The following is a 20340-nucleotide window of genomic DNA, read 5'->3' on the forward strand; positions in this document are numbered from 1 at the left end:
CTCCACATTTAAAAAACATTTGGGAATACTTTACTCAAGATTCACATCCAATCAATCAGCTAATATAAAATAGTACTATGCATTTGAGGTAGAAGGAAAACACTTTCACAAGAATATTAGGTTAAGCTGAGAGGTTTTTTAGAAATAGTGTGTAATTTGAGGTAGGGAAGCTGGGTTTGATTTTTTTTTCCAGTTATGAGCTTTTTGGTAGTCTCTAACTTTCAAAGATTTCCTTTCTTCATGGATCTGGTGAGGTCATACTGTAATACAGTGTTTAACACTGGCTTTCTTGGCAATGAAGATAAAATGAAAATTCTAACAGTGAGTTTATAAAATCTTGTCCTGAGGGCAGATTTCATAGGAAATTCATTATTAAAAATGCAAAACCATCAGAAGGATGATGTAGTCCTGCCAAGGAGAGAGAAGGGCATAAAAGCAGGGAAATTCAGTTTTCAGATAAATTGTACCAACTTCCCAATTTTCAGAGATTTCAACACTAATTTGTATGCTATTTTCAGTTTAATTCACTCCCACAAGGCCCACTTTTTGGTGATGAATCATGCACGTAGTTGTACTTCCAAGCTCCATCCAAAAGAGACAGGATGATTTTGCCTGCTGTAAACAAAGATAAAGGGGGTGTGGATGGGTAGATACAAAGGGTCATGGTGTGTAGACGACAATTACAAGAAACATTTACTGTGAATCTTGTGTGCTTGGCACAATGAGAAGCATCTTACATACATCCCACTTTTTAGTCCCTTGAAGGCAAGACCATATTTATTTTATATGCCACTTTATCCCCAGTGACTAAGTACAACCTATGTTTATATTTAAAATTGTATATAAAATTTGTAGAATGTATTATTTTTAAACCTTATGTAAAACCAGAAGGCCAGCTGTTTTACACTTGTGTAAACTGAGGCTCAAACTGGTTAACTTGTAAATAAATATAATCAAATATCAAGATTCAATTAAGCTTCTGCCTGAGTGCAATAAATATACCAGAAACCTAGACCAGCATAGCTGCTACAAATGAATGAACAGAAATTTTAATATGACCTTCTGACTATTTTTACTGTTATTTCTACTTCTGACATAGCATATTCTATTAGTTAGCTATTGCTGTGTAACAAATCACACCAAAGCTTAATGGATTAACATTACAAACATTTACTATCTCATAGTTTCTGTGGGTCAGGAGACCGGCACAGCTTAGTTGGGTGGCGTTGCCTCAAGATCTCTCGCAAGGATGCAATCAAGGTATGGGCCAGGGCTGCAGTCATCTTAAGGGTCAATTGGTGAAAGACCTACTTCCAAGCTGACTCACGTTGTTGTTGAAAGGCCTCAGTTGCTCATTTCTTATTGGACGTAAGGCCTCAATTCTTTATTGGCTGTTCACCAGAGGCTTCTCTCCATTACTTGCCATGGAGGCTTTTCCATAGACCAAATGGCTTCCATCAGGGTGAGCAAGTGAGAGAGCAAGAAAAGGCAAGCAAGATGGGAAGCCAGTACCTTTCTGTAACCTAATTACCAACATAACACCTTATCCCCCTTTCTCTATTCTATTGGTTAGAAGCAAGTCATTAGTTCCAGCCCACATTCAAGATGACAGGATCATACAATGGCATGAATACCAGGAAAGAATGGCCCATCTCAGAAGCTGACTACCGCACATACATATTTGCAAATGCATAAAGATGGGACAAACAATAAGGGTGATGACTAGCATAATTAAGATAGAATATTAAGACATATGAACAGATCCCACAACATGGATTTAATAGGGACATGTTTAACTTCTGCCATAATGTACCTACTTCCTCGTGCAGTGCCTTTCATTGTGTCTAGACAGAGCTATGCAGTATCTGGCCAGGACGGGAGAGGATAATAACAGAGCTAGATAGTGAGGAAAAAAAAGCCAAGATTGGCACAAGGTGATTGGAGAGGAGAGTTGGAACAGAGAGGGACAGATTTGAGGAATTGTACAGAGAAGACAAAGCTAGTACATAATTCAAAGGTAACAGTGTACATGTCAAATGAAAGAAAGAATCTAATGACATTACTAGGGAACATTTCATTTGACTTAGTATCAGAGATTCAAACTTTAATCTCAGAAGAAGCTGAGTGGTGATGAAAATCATAACCAGTATTAGAGCGAGTGTGCAAAATCAAGAAGTAAAGGTCTGGATAATGCAGGAAATGCTAGTCAAGTGTTTCAACAAGATTATGGCCACTCTTGTACTTGTAGGAAAGCCTCTACATCTACAGGGAGTGCATGGGTCTATAAATTACATACAGTAATGAAATAGCCTTTGTTCATGAGGTAGACTTATAGATCCACTTGATTATTTCTTGTCCAATAGGTAGAAACATAAGCAGCCCTAAAAAGAATTCTGAGCTCAAGATTTTGAAAGGTCCCTGTTTGGGATGAGGGGACCCTAGAACATCCTCTAATGGCTTAATTATAGGTCATGAAGTTCTTTACTAAAGTTACTGAATCAATATGAAACAATGACCAGTGGCTATGGTTTGTCCTCCATCATTTTTAAGTGTTACCAAAGCAACAAATGTGTTAACAGCTTCAGTTTGTGTTAGTTCCTACTTCTACACTAGTAAGACTTGGAGCTTCAGACTCAAACAGGCTCCCTTCTAATTGATGATGCTTCATGGATGTGCTGAACTATCAAGGTACACACAGAGTCTTGTAAATGCCAGTCAGACTTTCTTCTGGCCAAATTCAGGCCTGAATGATGGTTTACATAATTCTCTCCTTTATATTTTCTCCTCCTCTTAACCTGACATCTAATTGGGGGCTGTTTGAATAAAATTCCTTAGAAATGTCTGATAGAAACCATTTATAGGAAAGAATCCATTACCTACAGAAACGTCATCAAGTAGTATTTTCCTGATGTAGGGGGATACTAGAGCTGCCCCCACAGAGTCTCCCCAAATTAATACTTTCTGGCTCCAGCTACTCTGATTAACACCTAATTCTCTGCCTAACTTCAACTGTTAAAATGGAAGCATCATAACTATTTGTAATGGAGAGGGTGTGGTTATACTGATTCTTGTACTGGAATTGGCCACAATTCTATCCCGGTCCTAATATTTTATTCTCTTTATAGATTATTTTCAAATGTTCTTATTCTTATTTATCTGTTTTATATTAACACTTATTAGACTGGTTCTTTCTCTAGAACAGAGACCTTGTCTATTTTTTCTTTTTTATCCTCAGTAATAAAATTTGTGTAAGGAACACACTCAAGAAAGCATGTTGGTTGACCGCACCGCCACAATTGGATGACCCCTATGCATGCAGATATGCTAGTTTGGCTTTGGTCAACTAGTCAAGGATACAATAATGAATCTTTCTCCATGCTCAGTGGTGAAGCTTCTACTCAAATGGTCCTCAAAGGATTCTGAGCTCAGATTTTTGAAAGGTCTCTTGAGACCAAACCTAGAATGCCCACTAATAACTTGGTTAATGACTCATGAAACTCTTTAATAAAATTACTGAACTAATATGAAATGATGGGCAGAAAGAGAGCGACTTAGTATGTGGAATGTGAAACTTCTCATTTTCTCCCTGAAATACTCGGTGACAAATTATTTCCTTCTTACATCCCATTCTTTCACTTCCCATCCTTCTCCCAGCTGGATATAGCTGTGCCAGAAGCATAATAAGGGCTTAAGATACAATGAATGAAGAAGAGATGGTCTCTGCCTAAAAGTGACTCCTGTGGGAAACAGTTGACATACAGAAATGGCAAACAATCCTCATACAGTGTACTAAGTTCTATAATAGTGCAGGCATAATTAAGATGCTATAAAATTGTAGAGAATGGCCAACTTTGGAGTGTCTTGGGATTAAGGAAGGCTTCACAATGGCAGTCAATTCTAAACTGGTTGTTGAAGATTGAGGAGATATTCACCAGGGGCAAAGAAAGAAGTACATTTTAGTAGGAGAGAATAAATTGATCATGGACATGGTATGACATGGTGTGTCTCTGTCATATTTGAAGACATAGAAGTAATTCAGTCTAATTGGAACATTTGAATATATGTAGGAATAAGTGGGGAGACAGAGACAGATAGGAATTATAGTCAGGTGTCAGATGTTTGTGTTTATATCTTGATAAAGAGATTTTATAGTCCTCTCTATATTAAAAGAAGTCATTGGAACATTTACAGCAGAGCATGGACCTTTTAGGTGGTTACTCAGAGGCAATGGAGTTGGTTGGCTAGTCATTTCTACTGCCTCTATTTAACCTTGGATTCGGTTCTTATGGTTGTCGGCAGTCCTATTTGCATCTTTAGCACAATGTTTTGTTCATTTTACTGACTCACCCTGTGCTCTAAAATTTCACCTCTGAAATCTCTCAGGAGGATTCAGTGCAGATCTTCCTCACCTCTGTTTTAGGATCTTGATCAACACTAGAACAGGTGACCTTGATTTTTATATGCATACTTAACTCTGATTTCATTACTCCTGGAATATCATCATTCTGTGGCCTAGTGTGCACGCTGCATACAAAAGTACAGTGAGAATTTAAAAGTTTATTTCCAACTTTGATCACCCCTTCAGGACATAAGCTATTAAGAGCAATCCAGGATTTCTGATAAATAACAGTATAGTGGTGTCTACATTTTTGGATGTAATTCAGAAAGCAGAAAGAAGCTTCTATTTATATAATCCTATATCAGAAATTCTGTTAATATACAATGTGTGAATCACAAAGGCAATGCTGTGTTTTGTCCTAATTAGTGGGAAGTAGAATCAGCATCATATTTGAAGTACTTTGAGACTGTTTCTATCTCAGTATTACTTTGGAGGTATTTCATTTTTCAAACCCCATTAAAGTGTTGGAAGAATTCATAATTAAACTAACATCTTAGGTTCTGTCAGGATGGATCATTGTTCTATAAACCTTTGTTTTTCTATCTTATCACTTTAAAAACCAGAGAGGATAAAACTAAAACAGGAAAGAGAGCACCAATGTGGAGAGCAAAGGTATGTTGGTTAAAGAGTTTTAGCAGTTGACCAAGCCCTAAATAAATAAGTATTGAATGCACTTAGGAACAGAGCATGGAAGAAACTTTTCTTAAGGGTCAGACCCAGAAAAACACTGACTTGTGGTAAGAGAAATGGATGTCTTCTCAGTTACAATAAATAAATATCAAATGGAATGTGTTCAAGTTCTAGGTTTTATCAGCTTGAGGAGTAAAATAAGGTCATTGGAATATTAATGCTAAACTGCCCTTTGAGCCCCTATTTGAAAAGTAAGGATTCCACACCACTTCCTCTACCATTTTTCCTCCTTGGAAAATTGATGCTATTTTCTGTTCCAATCTCTTCTTTCTGCCTCTTCTGACAATGCCACACCCACAACACTGTTTTTCCTTCAAAAACCGTACCTCCTAAATCTCCCAAGAGAGATTCTGTACTCCATGCTGGAGCAAACAGAATGCCCTCTGCCAAACTTGGGGTTTCATAGCAGTATTGGGTATGTTTTGGGCCCCAGAGCATCCCTTATGAGAATGGTCCCTTTAGAGTTTAGCTTTCTTCTCTCTCCCTTGAGAGAATCAGGGCTAGAGGCAGGTGGAGAAAGAGAGCATGTCAATTCCTGCATTTTCCTCTTTCCCACCTCTTCCTCAGGGTGGCCTTGAACAAATAAAACAAAGCAACACAACCCCACTTTCCCTTTTGGACTTCATCAAAGGTTTTCACCCGGAGGGTCTAGAGGATAGGGACTACTCGACTCAGCTTTCCAGCTGGTGGATCTTAGTGGAATATTAAGCATTTGATCACAGTCAGCATTTCTGAGGGTCTTCCTCACTTAATACTATGGATCAAATTGGATTCTATTATGTTTGGGCCATGAGCTAGAATTTTATTTTTTCAGAGCCTTATTCTATAAGGAGAAATAAAGCCTTCAGGGTAATATGTTGATCTCCTTTTAAATTTGGACTTTGAAAAGATTCAAAAATACAAAAGGAACAGAGACTCATATAACTGACACTCAGCTTGTACCCCAAGGTATAACAAATATTATTTGGCAATATCTGATTCACATTATTATTTATTTCAAAAATAAGATACACCTGAGGCCTCCTTAAGACCTCTACTTAATTCCATGCCTCTCCTTCTACTCTCAAAGGTAACCACTATAACTTAAGGTTACATACATCTTTTCAGAACATGTGTAATAAAAATGAGTATATGTTTAAATTATGCACAGTATTCTTGTTCATTTTAAAATTTCTCACAAATGACATATCTTTTTAGCTTTCTGTTCCCAGTAAACACTTAGACGTCAGGACTTACTCGATTTAATATACTGGCTATTTCCTGATTTACATCCTTAAGTTCATTTTGTCCCATCCATATGTATAGTCTGTGAACCTGGGGTGCACAGATCACAGTGGTTCCCCCCTGAGTTAGAAGACTCAGAATAGGTCTGGGTTAGAGTCAGTTGAAAGAGCTCCCTTACAGCAGCTATTATCCTCTGGTTTAATGTAACTCTTGTTATTATTAACTCTTGAAATATTCAACCTAACAAAAAACAACTGTAACTCTAGATACACAAAGACATTCCTGTGTCCCCAGTGTACTCAGTCTCCTAATCAGTATCTCCTCAGAAGTCAGCATTTGGCTATGCCCTAGCTAATTTCGCAACTCACTGACTGGCTCTGGAAAGCATCATTTTACTAGATTTTGACAAAGCATTTTCCAAAATGATATGTTCCCATTTTTCATTCCATCTATAGTAGAAGGGTTCCCTTTTTTCCACATGCTCAATAAGACGGATATTTTAAGTTTTAATTTGTTTCCTCATCCTCCAACAGGTATGAACTATCCCATTATTTACATTGTAATTTTTCCACTCATTAGTGAAGTCAAGCATCTTATTTATTTATCAATAATATGGGATTTCCTTTCTGTGAATTGCCTTTTCTAAACTTTTGTCTATTTTTCTATTTTTTCCTTATTGATTTGTAAGAGTATTTATCTTACATACATGGAGGAGTACCAGTCATTTATCAGTTATAAAAAAGGGACAAAAATTTGTGCAGCTAAGTGCTACAGATACTATCATATACATGTGTAAAATTGTTGATGGTCATTATGGCAGCTTAGATATCAAATGGAATTAATATTATTTATAATTTTGAGTTTAGGAAAGGAAAGGAATTTGTAATTTCACTTAAGAAAGATACTCACGTGAAAATGACACATACAAAATGTTTTCATGCTTAAGGAGATCAGTTTCAATTATCTAGATTATTTAGAAATGTAAAACACTTTATTCCCACCACAAGTGTATAGCTGAAATGGTCTTAGTTTAATGTGGTGGGTTTTAGAAATATATTTTCATTTGATTCATATTTGCAGCAATATTCTCAATATCTTCCAAATTCCTTTCATATAAAAGCAGTTTAAAGGCCCAAATGAAAAATTCAAGTAATATAGAGAACCACTCATAGCAATTTACTCACAGAAGGAAATTCACCCCTTGCCATGCTTTGGTTTTGATAATTTCTATTGAAAGAGTGGTTACTCTGTTTTCCTCTCACCCTCCTTTTTTTTTTAAATAACATTTGACTTTTCCTAGTAGAAATACATTTTTTAAGGAATGTTTTATCTTGAATACTCTGACCCTAGAGAGTAAAGTAATTTAGCAGAGTTTCTCCCACTAGGGATTAGAATGGATGTTAAAGTATCCACAGACTTTGAAAATGAGTATAACGATGAATCAGGCCTGAAAATTCAGAAATGGAAATAGATGAATGACGTTTCTATTTTATTGTCCTTGTAAATAAAAAGAATTGTGCTTTTGGCTTTCCTTTGCCATATGAATTGATTGTTACAAGATAACAGCTGAAAAAATTGAATTATAATTTTCGAGCATCAGTGAATCAGCAGCATTTTTTAAATAGTCACTAAGTTTACTTTCCACAAACTTCCAGTGTGTATGTAGGTGTCCTTATTTAAGGAAAGAGGTGCCCACATTTTAAAATGTTCATATGTATCTTCTTGCACATCAACAAAGTTCTGGGAAAATGGAACAAAATCAAATTATCTTTGAGTTCATTGGTCTCTTTTCATAGCCTTTCTGTTGGAATATTCTGGGTGTTCCATCTCCCCTCTTACACAGTCTTTTCACAAGCCTCCCTCCACAGCCATCTCCCCACCTCCAGTGTCTCAAGACCTGCATTCCAGACAGAAGTGGAATGGATTGGATCATTTCATTTACATTTTACTATGAAACAATATAGATTAAAGTCTGCTATTCAACCAGCTATGCCTTTAGCATCTAATGTTAGGTCCATATTTATTGAGGCTTTCTAAAGGCCAGATGTCATCCAGTGCATTTGTATGCGTTATCGCATTGAACCCCAAGGTAGGCTCTTACTATCATATTTTATATACAAAGAAACAGATTTAGAAGGGTTAAGAAAATGTGGCCAAGGTTTCACAGCTAGGAACTAGCAGAATTGGAACTCAGCTCAGGATAACATGAAACCTGGACTCACATACACTATTCCACATTACCTTAGGCAGGTTTCAAAAACTTGCTCTGTTGCATACCATCACCATTCAAGGAGTAACGGTTTGCTTTCCTTGCTGAAGGTAAGTGGCACAAAGATCACTAAATTGGATCCACTCCAAAATGGACAGGCAGGCACCCAGCTTCATTGAAATGTTGGGATACCCAGAGCCTGCCATCTTCCCTAAGGGCTGAAACAAGGGAGCATGAAAGAAAGATTGTCTAATCCACTGCTTTTCACTTTGTTTACCACAGTGATGCCACGCTTTGCTGAACAAGTGGAGGTTGCCATTGAAGCCCTGAGTGCCAACGTCCCTCAACCATTTGAAGAGAACGAGTTCATCGACGCTTCTCGCCTGGTATACGACGGCGTTCGGGACATCAGAAAGGCTGTGCTGATGATCAGGGTATGTGAGGTCTCTGTAGCTCGGAGCTGAATGGAACTTCTAGTAGGGGTCCCAAAAAATTTACTCTTTGTTTTTTAATTATTTAGTTTAACTTGGTAAGCTGCTTAGCTCCTCATTTAGTCAGACAATGGGGACTTTTTACTTATAAAGGGATCAGTGATCCCAACAAGCCTAGATCAGCACTGAATATCCTGAAGGGTGATGTCCTGCCTACTTCTTACACACATTGTTGCCTAAATTTGATACCAACTTAGGGGTGCCCCTTCCATTCACCATTGCTAACACTATTCCCCATTAGAATCAGAAAGCCATGCAATGGAAAGAAATGAAGATCACCCAGCTTAGTAGTATTAGTGATAATGATAATAATAATGATATTGATAATGACAGTAAAGTGATACAGAGCTACCTTCTTCTTGTAACAAATAATTAAGACATTATAAATAAGGCTAAATAATCTTTCAGCAAACCTCCCCTATCACCTACCCTACTATCCTCCCATCCTCAGTCTTTTGATGTCAGGTAGGTGTGAGCCTTCCAAACCATTGTCTAAGTAATTATATATAGACACACACTAGAAAACATAATACAGCAGATTTTAAAACTCATATACGTGTTATTTGCAACTTGCTTTGTTCATCCAATTCTATCTCTATGAAGACACATAGCTTACCTCATCCCATTTAACCGCTGCACTATATTCCATCATGAGTAGAGACTATTTTTTCTCCTTGCCTTATCAACAATTTGGCACAGTAGGTTTCAAACACTTTTCTTAGCCACAGAACTCTTTCTTAGTAAACTTAAATACGTATTCAAAAGCATAATTGATGACACAGATATATTTGTGGGTATTAGGACTGAGGCAGAGAAGATGCGTCTGTGGTGCTAATCTTAAAAGCCTGCTGTCCAATGGAAATATAATGTGAGGCACATTTGTAATTTTTAATTTCTTAGTAGGTGTGTCAATAAAGCAAAAATAAACAGATGAACTAATTTTAATAACATATTTTATTTACTCAAATGTATCCAAAACTAACGTTTCAATATGTGGCACTGGCCACATTTTAAGTGTTCAATAGCTCCATGTAGATTCTGGCCACCATTTTGGATGAGGCAGCCCTAGACTGTATCTCCATCCTCAGCCTCCACAGCTGTTTCTGAGGCTGCTCAGTGAAACCATGAGTTAACTGCTGAGTGCATCTTGAAACACTTTCTCTCAGGGTGATCACTGAGCATCTAAACCGACATCCCCTTCAGTAACAATCAATTTATTTTCTGTGTGTGGTCCCTCAATACTTCAAGAAGTATCTGTGATTTATTGTTCTCTCTCTATAATACACACTTACACATTACATAAGTTGTATCAGACAATACTAGTTATACATAACAACGTGGAGTTCAACTTTGGACTTTGGAGACTGTCAAATATATTTCCTGTTCTTCTAACTTCCTTCATTTTAGATCTGTCAAATTCTTACCATCTTTCAAGACCTGGCTCAAATCTTCTTTCCCTAAATTTTCTCCCTCAAAAATACTGACCCTATTCTTTAGCTACCTATAACTCTTTCTGCTTGTGATCATAATCGTTACACTATTTCTTTTAATGTTTATTACCTTCTTTAGACTGAAAGTTTGGAAAGCAAAGACTATATTTTTTATTTTCCCTTCACTGTGGTGCGTTGTCTGGCACAGTGCTTAATACTGTGTGTGTTGGGGGAAAGAAAAAGAGATAACTATGCAGATGGGAAAGTGACAGAGAGAAAAGGTATGAGAACTGGAGGAGAAGTAAAGGAAGGATAGTCAGCCTTTTAAGCCTGTAACAAATTATATCATTTTTTCCCATTATATACTAACTTGTGAAATAAAGTAATAGACCATGAGAGTTATGTTTTCAAGGCATTTGGCACTAAATTCCACTATAATTCTCAAGACATATTCCCTCTGTTGCCATTTTTCTGCTTTGTTAGCCGTCACATTTGTGACAACCATTCATCTGGGAGACTGAGGAAGTTTATAGCCATCATTCATTTATTCATTCATGAGCTGTAAAAAAACATAATTTTAGATAAAAATGCCATATCTTTGTTACATGAAGTGTCATTCCTCCATCTTGACATTTTAAGTGATTTGATCAGATGGATTTCACACCACTTAAAACTTAGGAAGAGAGAAATGTACAGTATGTACAAATTGTTATTTTAAAAATCATTCTCCATTCAGCACTGGAATGGCTTCATTTTGTACTTAAATTCTTGGTTTGCTTTCTGTGTATGATGGTTAAGTCTGCTTAAAAATAAAATCATTACTCTAAGTCAGGAAGAAAGACAGTAAGACAAGTAGAGTTCTTTCTCAGCAAACCTGGCCATGCCTCCTTTCTCTCAAAGTATTGATTATGCTTTGGAAAAATAAGAATTTTTTTCCCAAAAATAAATGCAGAAAGGATCTTGAAAGGTCAAATTCTCCATCACCTTGCCTCTCAGCAATCAATACATATTTAATGGTGACGTTAGTATGTAGGCACTCCAGGCCAGCTCCAGGCAACCCTCTGAAGCATACAAAGCTTGTCCTTCCTGTATTCCAACCTCACCTTTCAGGTTCCTACTTCTCTTTGGGAGCAGGTCAACTCTGTCTCTGTTCCATAAAACAGTTTTTTGTTTGCTTCTTGCCAAGGCTTGTCTTTGGTGATCTATCAGCTACATAGGAGTTTTCTGATTACCCTAATATGGTAGTTTAAAAAATGAATAGACAAATCTGGCACACCAACATATATTTGATTCTCATTATTTGCAGTAGTTACATTCAGTGAACCCTGAATTAAAGAATACTGAAACACTGCTTCTAGGCGGAATTCAGGGTTAGGTTCCTGTGAGCCTCTGGTCACAATTTCATCAACTGATCAATATATTAGATTGTTTTATGTTTTTGTTTAAAGACACTTTATTTAATATATATTGTTGATACATGAACATTGAACTCATGGCCAACCACACTATAACTCACACCTGAAGGGGGCTTATCTAACTAATGAATTTTCTCTGGAAGGTGCATCACAACCTTCTTGCACTTAGGAATGCTAAACAACACCTCAGCACATACACTTGAAAGCCATTTTAAGCAGAGAAATAACAAAAAGCACAAAAATGCAAAAATGTGGCACTAAATAGACTGCAAAAAGGATACTTGTTTACAGTACAAGAGCTGAAATAAGAAAGTGGAACATTGTGCTGTTTCACCTCAGCTGGAAATTTGCACGTTGGGTGACTCAAAGTTTTTGCCACATTGCACACACACGCTTGTGAGTAACTACAAAAGTATTGATTTAGGGATTATGAGAAACTTTGGTGAGTAAGCAAATTCACAAATAAAGAATCTGCAAATGAGGAGCAAGTGTATATTTAAGACACAAGGAGTTAAACATTTAATATTGGAAATTAAAGTAGCATAGAAGGTGGTAATATCTTGGTGTCAGAATATCTGTATTCAGCAGTAGTTGCTTCTCATGGAATGACCACGACAAAAAAATAATATCTGTACATTGAACTTTTGTAATTGGAACCTATTAATTTTGTTGCATATGAAACTTTTGAAAGCAGGGATGAGAAACAATAGGGCTTAGGACAGGGTTCAGATAAGATTCTATAGCTTAACTTCACACCCCCCAAAATGGGCATGAAGATGCCCTGGAGCATTGCAAGATATTTTTAAATGTCAAGGGAAACACATAAACATCTCTCAGATACTGTGTGACATAGTAGCTGAAGGTGGTTCAGAGTTTAAACATTAGGTTGGTACATTCTTTTTGATCATATATTGATCATATCATGTATTTGTGATACAGGGTTTCTGGTGGTTGCTGTGATAAAAAGCAAGCTCAATGGATGTTCAACTGTATTCCAAGGTTTGAAAAGTAATGCAGTGTGCAACAGGCACTAAATTGTTAGGGCCAATCAACTTAATCCATTTTTATGATCTAACTGCTTAAGAAGCAGAACCATTAGTTTTCTTTTGTTTTTTAGCCTAGAGACACCATGAAAAAATTACTGAGACAATGCTTGAAGCAATAAAGTTTGGGAACATATGGCTTAACTATTTGGGGGTGGTTGGCATACTAATTTCCTTCTCTATGCCTCAGTTTCCTTATCTGTAAATTGGGACAAATATTACTGCAGCTCTAAAGCACTAGTATAGACCTGGCCTTAGTAGGTTCCCAAGAAATATTTCCCTTCCTCAACCTTCTGGATGAAATTTATCATCATACAATCAATTAATGAGATAGAATTTGTTAAATTAGTCAGCAATATTATCAAAATTGAAAAGATTGGCATCAGAATATTTGTCATAGCCAGAAAATAAAGCATTGAAGAAACTTTAGAAACAACTTATGTGACAAAACTGATTTACCTATTACAGATTGCTGTTATCAACATGGTCCCATAACATCCCTAGTTTTGTTTTCTTAACTCAATTAAAAATAATTTAGTATGATTTTTTAATTTTTTTTTTGTAATTGGATCTTAGTCATTCATTCATTTAATGACTTAATTCATTTGTTGAATTCTTACTAGATGTCCTACTGGTGGAAGTGCCCTGAATACAGAGGTGAACAAAATAACAAAGGTTCCAATCCTCAAAGAATTTATATTCCTTTGGTGGGAGACAGAGAACAAACAAGTAGATATAACATACTAGTTAATGTGAAAAACAAGGCAGTATAAAGGGGATAGAGCACAGGATGGATGTGGGTTTTATGAAGGGTGACCACTGGGTGACATTTGGGAAGATACTTGGAGAAGGAGGAGGAAACAAGCCATAAGAGTATTAGGGGAAGTGTGTTCCAGGCAGAGAGAATGGCACATGTGGCCTAAGAACCCCAATGAATGAGAGATGGGAGCCATTGAAGTTTTCTGAGCAGGACAATAACATGATCTGAGTTAGATCTTAAGTGGAACATCCTGGTTATACTGGTGAGAATAGAAAGTGTGGGGTAAGGGCAGAAAAAAGGAGCTAAGTTAGGTAGCCTCCTGAGTAATACAGAATAGAGATTCCAGTGACCAATCAGTCCTGATGAGGGAGATTTTGTTCTATATTGGCTTTAGGAAATCTTTAATTCTACTTTCTAATTTCCAATCCATTCCAGTGATTAGAGAGCTGTTGGGAAATCCTTCTTCATGCATCCCCCAAACTCTCCTGTTGCAGTTGCCAAATTGTGTCATCTTTCTGCCCCCAATGAAACTCATTTACATTTGAGCTGTTCATTTAAATTGTCCTTACTACATTATTCACATGTCCTGGTGAAATGACTGTAAATTCTTCAGCTTTTTCTCATTTTGCTTCTTTACAGAAGCTGTTGTAGAGAAGATTGAGCATTTGATTGGGAAACTGAGTCAGGTAGATTGATCTTGTATTGCAGCTGACATGTGGTGTGACCCTGGAAAAGTCACATGATATACTTGGGCTTCTGTAGTATGCACAAATTAATCTGATAGACTCTTAAAAGGGAGCTATTTTACAGGTCAAATATTTTATTAGTAGAACCATGGAACCAAGGGTAGGTCAAAGTGGTTCTTTATTTTTATAAAAAGGCCTTCTTTGAGAGCACATAAGGACAGAACTGAGAGGTTTGACCTTCACTCTCCAGCCTCCAGTCCAGTGAATTGCATATTTTTTCTATTCCTTTTACCCTATGACACTATCTAATGATACAAGTCTAATTATCTCTGGCCCATTTGCAGGCCATCAACATTTTTCCATGTCTCCTTTAATTTGTGGAGGTCCTTGACCAGTCAAATTAACACTCAAAATGAATAAGTTAAAAAAAAAAAAATAACAGCATGGATAGGAGACACATTTACATGAAATTAGGAAATTTCACATGCACAGAACTATGTATATGGGTGGCTTGGATGGGTTTGCTGTATGGTTTAGGCACAGGAAAATACTTTAATCTCGTCCATTTGTCTGGTGGTATTTGTAATGGTTAAAAGCTCTGGAACCCTCGACTTGCTAGGTGTGGTGCCTTGGAAAATTTACCTAACAACTCTGAACCTGTTTGTACATCTATAAAATGGGGATTAAATTTATTTCATTAGGTCATTGTAAGGATTAAATCCTTTAGCTGAACACCTTACCCATAGTGGTTAGTAAAAAATGATTGTTATGATGATGATTGTAGCTGTTGTTACTAGGTGTATATTTTATTATTAAGCATAATAATGATCACTATCACTTATTACTTTAGTTTATTTTTATTGTTTACCAAGCATTTTCATATATATTTGATCCTAGAATCCTGTGAGGCAGGCAGGGCAAGTAGCAGTTATTATCTCCATTTTATGAGTGAGGAGGTAGAAAAGCCCTAAGTGGCTTGTGAAAGACACACAGCCTATCAGTGGCAGAGTTAGGCCCCAAATGTTCAGGTCCCCTGGGTCCACATCCAGGTTTTTTTTTTTTTCATTTTTATTTTATTGTTTTTAAAATTTTTATGGGAGTATAGTTGATTTACAATGTTGTGTTAGTTTCAGGTGTACAGCAAAGTGAATCAGTTATACATTAAAAAAAAAATGAAATAATGACATTTTTTCATTTTTAAATTGTATTTTGGTTCCTGAGCTGTGGCCGCTTGAATATAAGTTCATTGTTAGGAGCCTTATGCTGCCAGGTTACATTTGCCATTGACTCATCTACTGAATGTGCAAATCACTGCACTGTTTGGACACAGTACCATAGGTACTGTCATTTTCTCCTTTTTTCTGTTGAGTGAGGTTTTCCATTTTATTTTTTTCTGTCCTTTTCAAAAACTAATGATGAAAAGTGTCTAAAATCTTGTCATCTCATCTGTCAGCAGAATTTACTAACCTGCTGTAACTGTTCCTTGACACACTCCAGAAGAGTGAGAAATGAACAGAGATTGTCTCTGTCCACAATGAAAACACCACCAGTTATGGGAACCAGGGTTTGCCCACCCCACCCATGCCTGAGTTAATAAAGTGTGGGAACAAAACCTCTTTCTTTTAATATTCCTATGAAAGAATATTGAGCATCTGTAGATGACTGAGTAAATATTAATAGGGTTGATGTGAGAGAGAAGGAAAACAAGAGGGATATGCTAAAGCTTGGAAAATTACTAAGCATAATGTGATATTGGCACCAAGGACCCCATTTTATGCCTGTCTGACCAATCTCAAGACTTCATCAATAACCACACCTGATTAATTACACTGAGGTAGCCAAAGAAATCAGCAGAATTAATTAAAATACATCCTTTTAGATGGGGAATAGGCAACTGCATCATCAGTGCTGCCTGTGATCTGTTCCTTCCTTTTGAAAGACAGAGCCCTGGGAGGTGGTGCTCCTATGTGCCAAGAGGCAGGTTGTGGGTGACCATCAGCTTTCTGGCTAAAGGCAGTTGAGCAGAGAATGTCACACTAATGCACTGTTTTCCCTTCCTGCACCATCCTTGCCACCTCCTGTGTTTATCCTCTTAGAATTAACAAGGCATGGTAGTTTCGAGTACATGAGTCAAACTGCCTGCCCTAGAAGACTCTGAACAAAGTATATCCTCTCATGTCTCAGCTTCCTTATGTGTAAAATGGAGAAAATGGTGTCTACATCATAGGACTGTCAAGAAAACTGTGTGAGTTAGTGTATCTAAAGCACTTAGAAAAGTGATAGGCATATGGAAGGAACTTAAAGCATGTTATCCATTATTATTGTATAGGCACAGAGGCCGCAGCTCCCAGTTAGCCACGCGATCACAAGGGTAAACAACCAATCTGCTTACAATCATTCTGTACCCAGACAACCATTCTGTTTTTCACTTTCAATAGAGTATTCAATAAATGACATGAGGTAGTCAACACTTTATTATAAAAGAGGCTTTGTGTTAGACGATTTTGCACAACTGTAGGCTAATGTAAGTATTCTGAGCACGTTTAATGTAAGTTAGACTAAGCTATGAGGTTCTGTAGGTTAATGTATTGAATGCATTTTTGACATGATATTTTCAACTTACAGTGGGTTTATTAGGACTTAACCCCATTGTAAGTCGAGGGAGATCTGTATGCTGATTTTTCTCTTTTCCTCTGTATTTTTAGACCCCAGAAGAACTAGAGGATGATTCAGACTTTGAGCAGGAAGATTATGATGTACGTAGCCGGACAAGTGTTCAGACGGAGGATGACCAGCTCATTGCAGGACAGAGTGCACGGGTGAGTGGACATCCAGGACTTTGGTTTGGTGCATAGGGGCTGTGTTCACCAAATTGGTCTGAGGAAATTTCTGATTTCCAGGGACCTGGAATCCCAGAGATTCATGGCTCAGAAATCTATGCCTCATCTGGGGCTGTTTCTAGCAATTCACATTTTACACATTGGAAGTAACTACCACTGATTCTGATTCCTTCTAACTCCATTCTCTCTCCATAACTCAAAACATAGCAGCCACATTACAGCAAAACTTATGTGTATGGTGGATTTGTTGGGAGTTGGGGATCATGATTAGATGATTCAGTGACCAGGGGATACAGGAATGCTCAGATCTTACTTTGGCACAGACACCATGGTTCTGCTTGAAGTCTCCAACCTTGTTAACCACACAAAAGAAACCACAAATAGAGAATTAGAGTATTACTTTGTTATTTGTGGGCCTATTGTTGCTCCATACTCTGGCCTAGGGTCTCTGATAAACAATACCACATATTTTGAAATTCGTTCAAGGCCATCAGAGTAGAGAGAGAACTTTTTTCCCCCGATACCTATCTGTAGCCAGGGCAGTAGCCCCAGATCTGTCTACCATGTGATTGAAAAAGAAATTACAGAGACATATGAGAAATATACCAGCTTAAGGTGTGGAGCAAGAAGCAACAGAAAGATGACCACTCTGGCTGACATTTGAACACCCTCGAACACTCTGTGACATTGTCCACCAACACAAGTCTTCCAAAGAAGATTCTGGAATCTGACCAATCTTATTAGCTGGAGCTCCCTGAGGGTAAGATGCTGGTAATCAAGGCAGGTGGCAGGAGATAAAATTCCTAGGGATTGCAAGAGGGAGAGATTCTCCTCCCTTTAAAGGCTCAGTTTCCATAGGGGAAAAATAATTAAAGTAGAGTATAACTGAGAATTAGATACTCTAATTTTCTTTGTTAAGTTTCACTTAAGATAAGAAAATGAATAAGAAGCATGAGAAAGAGATGGTAATTTAGCATAGGGTTAAGAAAACTTAGAAAGTTCACACTGGCTTAGGAATTGTGAAAGAAGGTTAGGAAATAGCCAATCAAAGGTTAAAATAAAGAGAACACAGATGAAGCTTTATGTTGAGTCAAGAAAGTCTTTGTACTTAAAATCTTATTTCTCCTGATAGTCTCATCCAACAACTAAATGATACAGAAGATGTATATGGACATTGATAGAGGTAATGTGAGAGTAAAAGGCAGAGCATTGAAGATGCATTGGCTTTGATTTCAGACAGACTTGGTTTTGAATTGTGAAGAGTAGAGAGGGGACTATGTTACATGCTGCTTAATTTCTCAGAGCTTCAGTCCTATCACCTGTAAAATGTAAATAATAGACTTGTTTGATAAGATTCTTCTGAGGTTCTAATTACTTAATATATTAAAATAATGAGCAAAATACTTGACATATATTAAGTGCTCAATAAAGGATGACTTTTCATCCTTTGGCAGAGAAATCTCTTCTAATCACAGGCTGGTGACAGTAGAAAAGTGCACAAAAGAGTATGATGCTCCCTACTTTAAAAAATACCTTGTAGACTCTATTTACTCCCCCTAAAATGTTGAAAATAAGTAAGTTGATTAAGCTGAGAGTCCTCTGAGCCTATGCTGGCATAACGCTAAACTCATGCATCAATCAAGTCAATTCATCTTCAAAATTAACTAAAACCAGCGTTTTTATGTCAATGACAAAGGGCAAGTTTGAGTAGTTCATCCAAACATTAATCAATTCAAAGTCAATTTAATTGACTGACTGCAACTTAGTATTGATACAGCCCAACTATCCATTGACTTGTTTTCTCAAAGACTAAGGCATATTATACAACCCTTATCTTATAATCTTTTAATTACCATCTTGTCAAAATGGCATGAGTAGCCTCATTTTTTACAAGGAAGAATACAGTCCCATTGTACTTCCATTACATTAGACATCAAGTCTGTTATGATGGGTGGAAACAAAAGTCAGATGACACCTCTCTACATCATTTATTATTTCTTCACCCAGTGGGTGAAAAGACAATAATAGTCTTTTTCAAAAGATTTTTCAGCATGAATGATGAACATGGGCCAGGATAATAAGAACAAAGTACCCCTGTAATCCAGCACTTGCTGATTTGTCTTTGCGATCTATCATGAGGTCTGTATGAGTAACTTGCAGCAGACAGCATTAGTTATTGAGTCAGCCTATTTAAGCCTATAATTATATGATGACAAATCAGAGACATAGAATTATGGCTGTAAATTGGAAATAAGAGGGTGCACTGAATTGCTGAGATGACAGATGGTCGAACTTTTGACCAGAGAAGTGTGTTAACTTGGTCAAAATTGTGAAGGAGGAAAAAGTTGTCTCTGACAGAGGCAGTTGCTCTTTCCAGCAGCCTGCTCACCCCTGTTACTTTGTGTTCTCATTCAGAGATATTCTTCTCTGAAAATGGTAAATTAATCTAAGAGGAGGTTATGGTGGGAGAAAAGAATTTAGTACCCACTCTAACATTGCTCTCAAATTCTGAAATTAGGTTGAATGTTTGTTTCCTTTATGTGTTCCTGTCTGCTGCTTGTCTACAATACTTCATGAGAGAGAGAGAGAGAGAGAGAGAGAATGAATGAAAACAATCATACCCTGATCTGATGAAATATAGAAATGATCAGGCCCTTTGTTCCTAAACATGACATCTTATAAACTCTTTCCTCACAAGCTGACATAGTTAAAATTGATCAGCAACAACTCTTGGGCATTTAACCTTCATGATAAAATATATTGTTTGGAGTCACACAAACCTGATTTTAAATATGAACTTGGCCAAGCTGTGTGGCTTTGGGGTAACTTTCTTAACCTGTCCCTGCCTCATCTCCTTGTGTGTGTGTGTGTGTATATATATATATATATATATATATATATATATATATATAGCATCCTACTTCATAATGTTATTAGGAGAAATGCATGATGAAATGTATCACGAGTTATTGTATAATGTTAAGTTGATGAAGAAGAAGATGATGATGCTTGTAGCACAAGGTAGTCATTCATTAGAAGGCTGACCAATAACTTAACCTGAAAGAGCTAGATAATTCAGACCATCGTGAAAGTTTTTACTTGAATTAATGAGACAAGAACCTCAATTTTCCAGTTCACTTCACAGCCTGCGAC

At 37.0% G+C, this 20340-nt stretch overlaps 1 protein-coding gene across 1 annotated transcript in view; it reads left to right on the forward strand.

The window, feature by feature from the left end:
- CTNNA2 (catenin alpha 2) overlaps nucleotides 1–20340 on the forward strand; it is a 1055603-nt gene that overhangs the window by 974109 nt on the left and 61154 nt on the right. The window contains exons 13-14 of the mRNA XM_068564030.1: nucleotides 8805–8956; nucleotides 17053–17166. Coding sequence (XP_068420131.1) covers nucleotides 8805–8956; nucleotides 17053–17166 — 266 coding nt within the window. The remainder of the gene's footprint in view (nucleotides 1–8804; nucleotides 8957–17052; nucleotides 17167–20340) is intronic.

This window comes from Eschrichtius robustus, chromosome 15 (assembly GCF_028021215.1).
Source record: "Eschrichtius robustus isolate mEscRob2 chromosome 15, mEscRob2.pri, whole genome shotgun sequence".
Taxonomy (NCBI): domain Eukaryota; kingdom Metazoa; phylum Chordata; class Mammalia; order Artiodactyla; family Eschrichtiidae; genus Eschrichtius; species Eschrichtius robustus.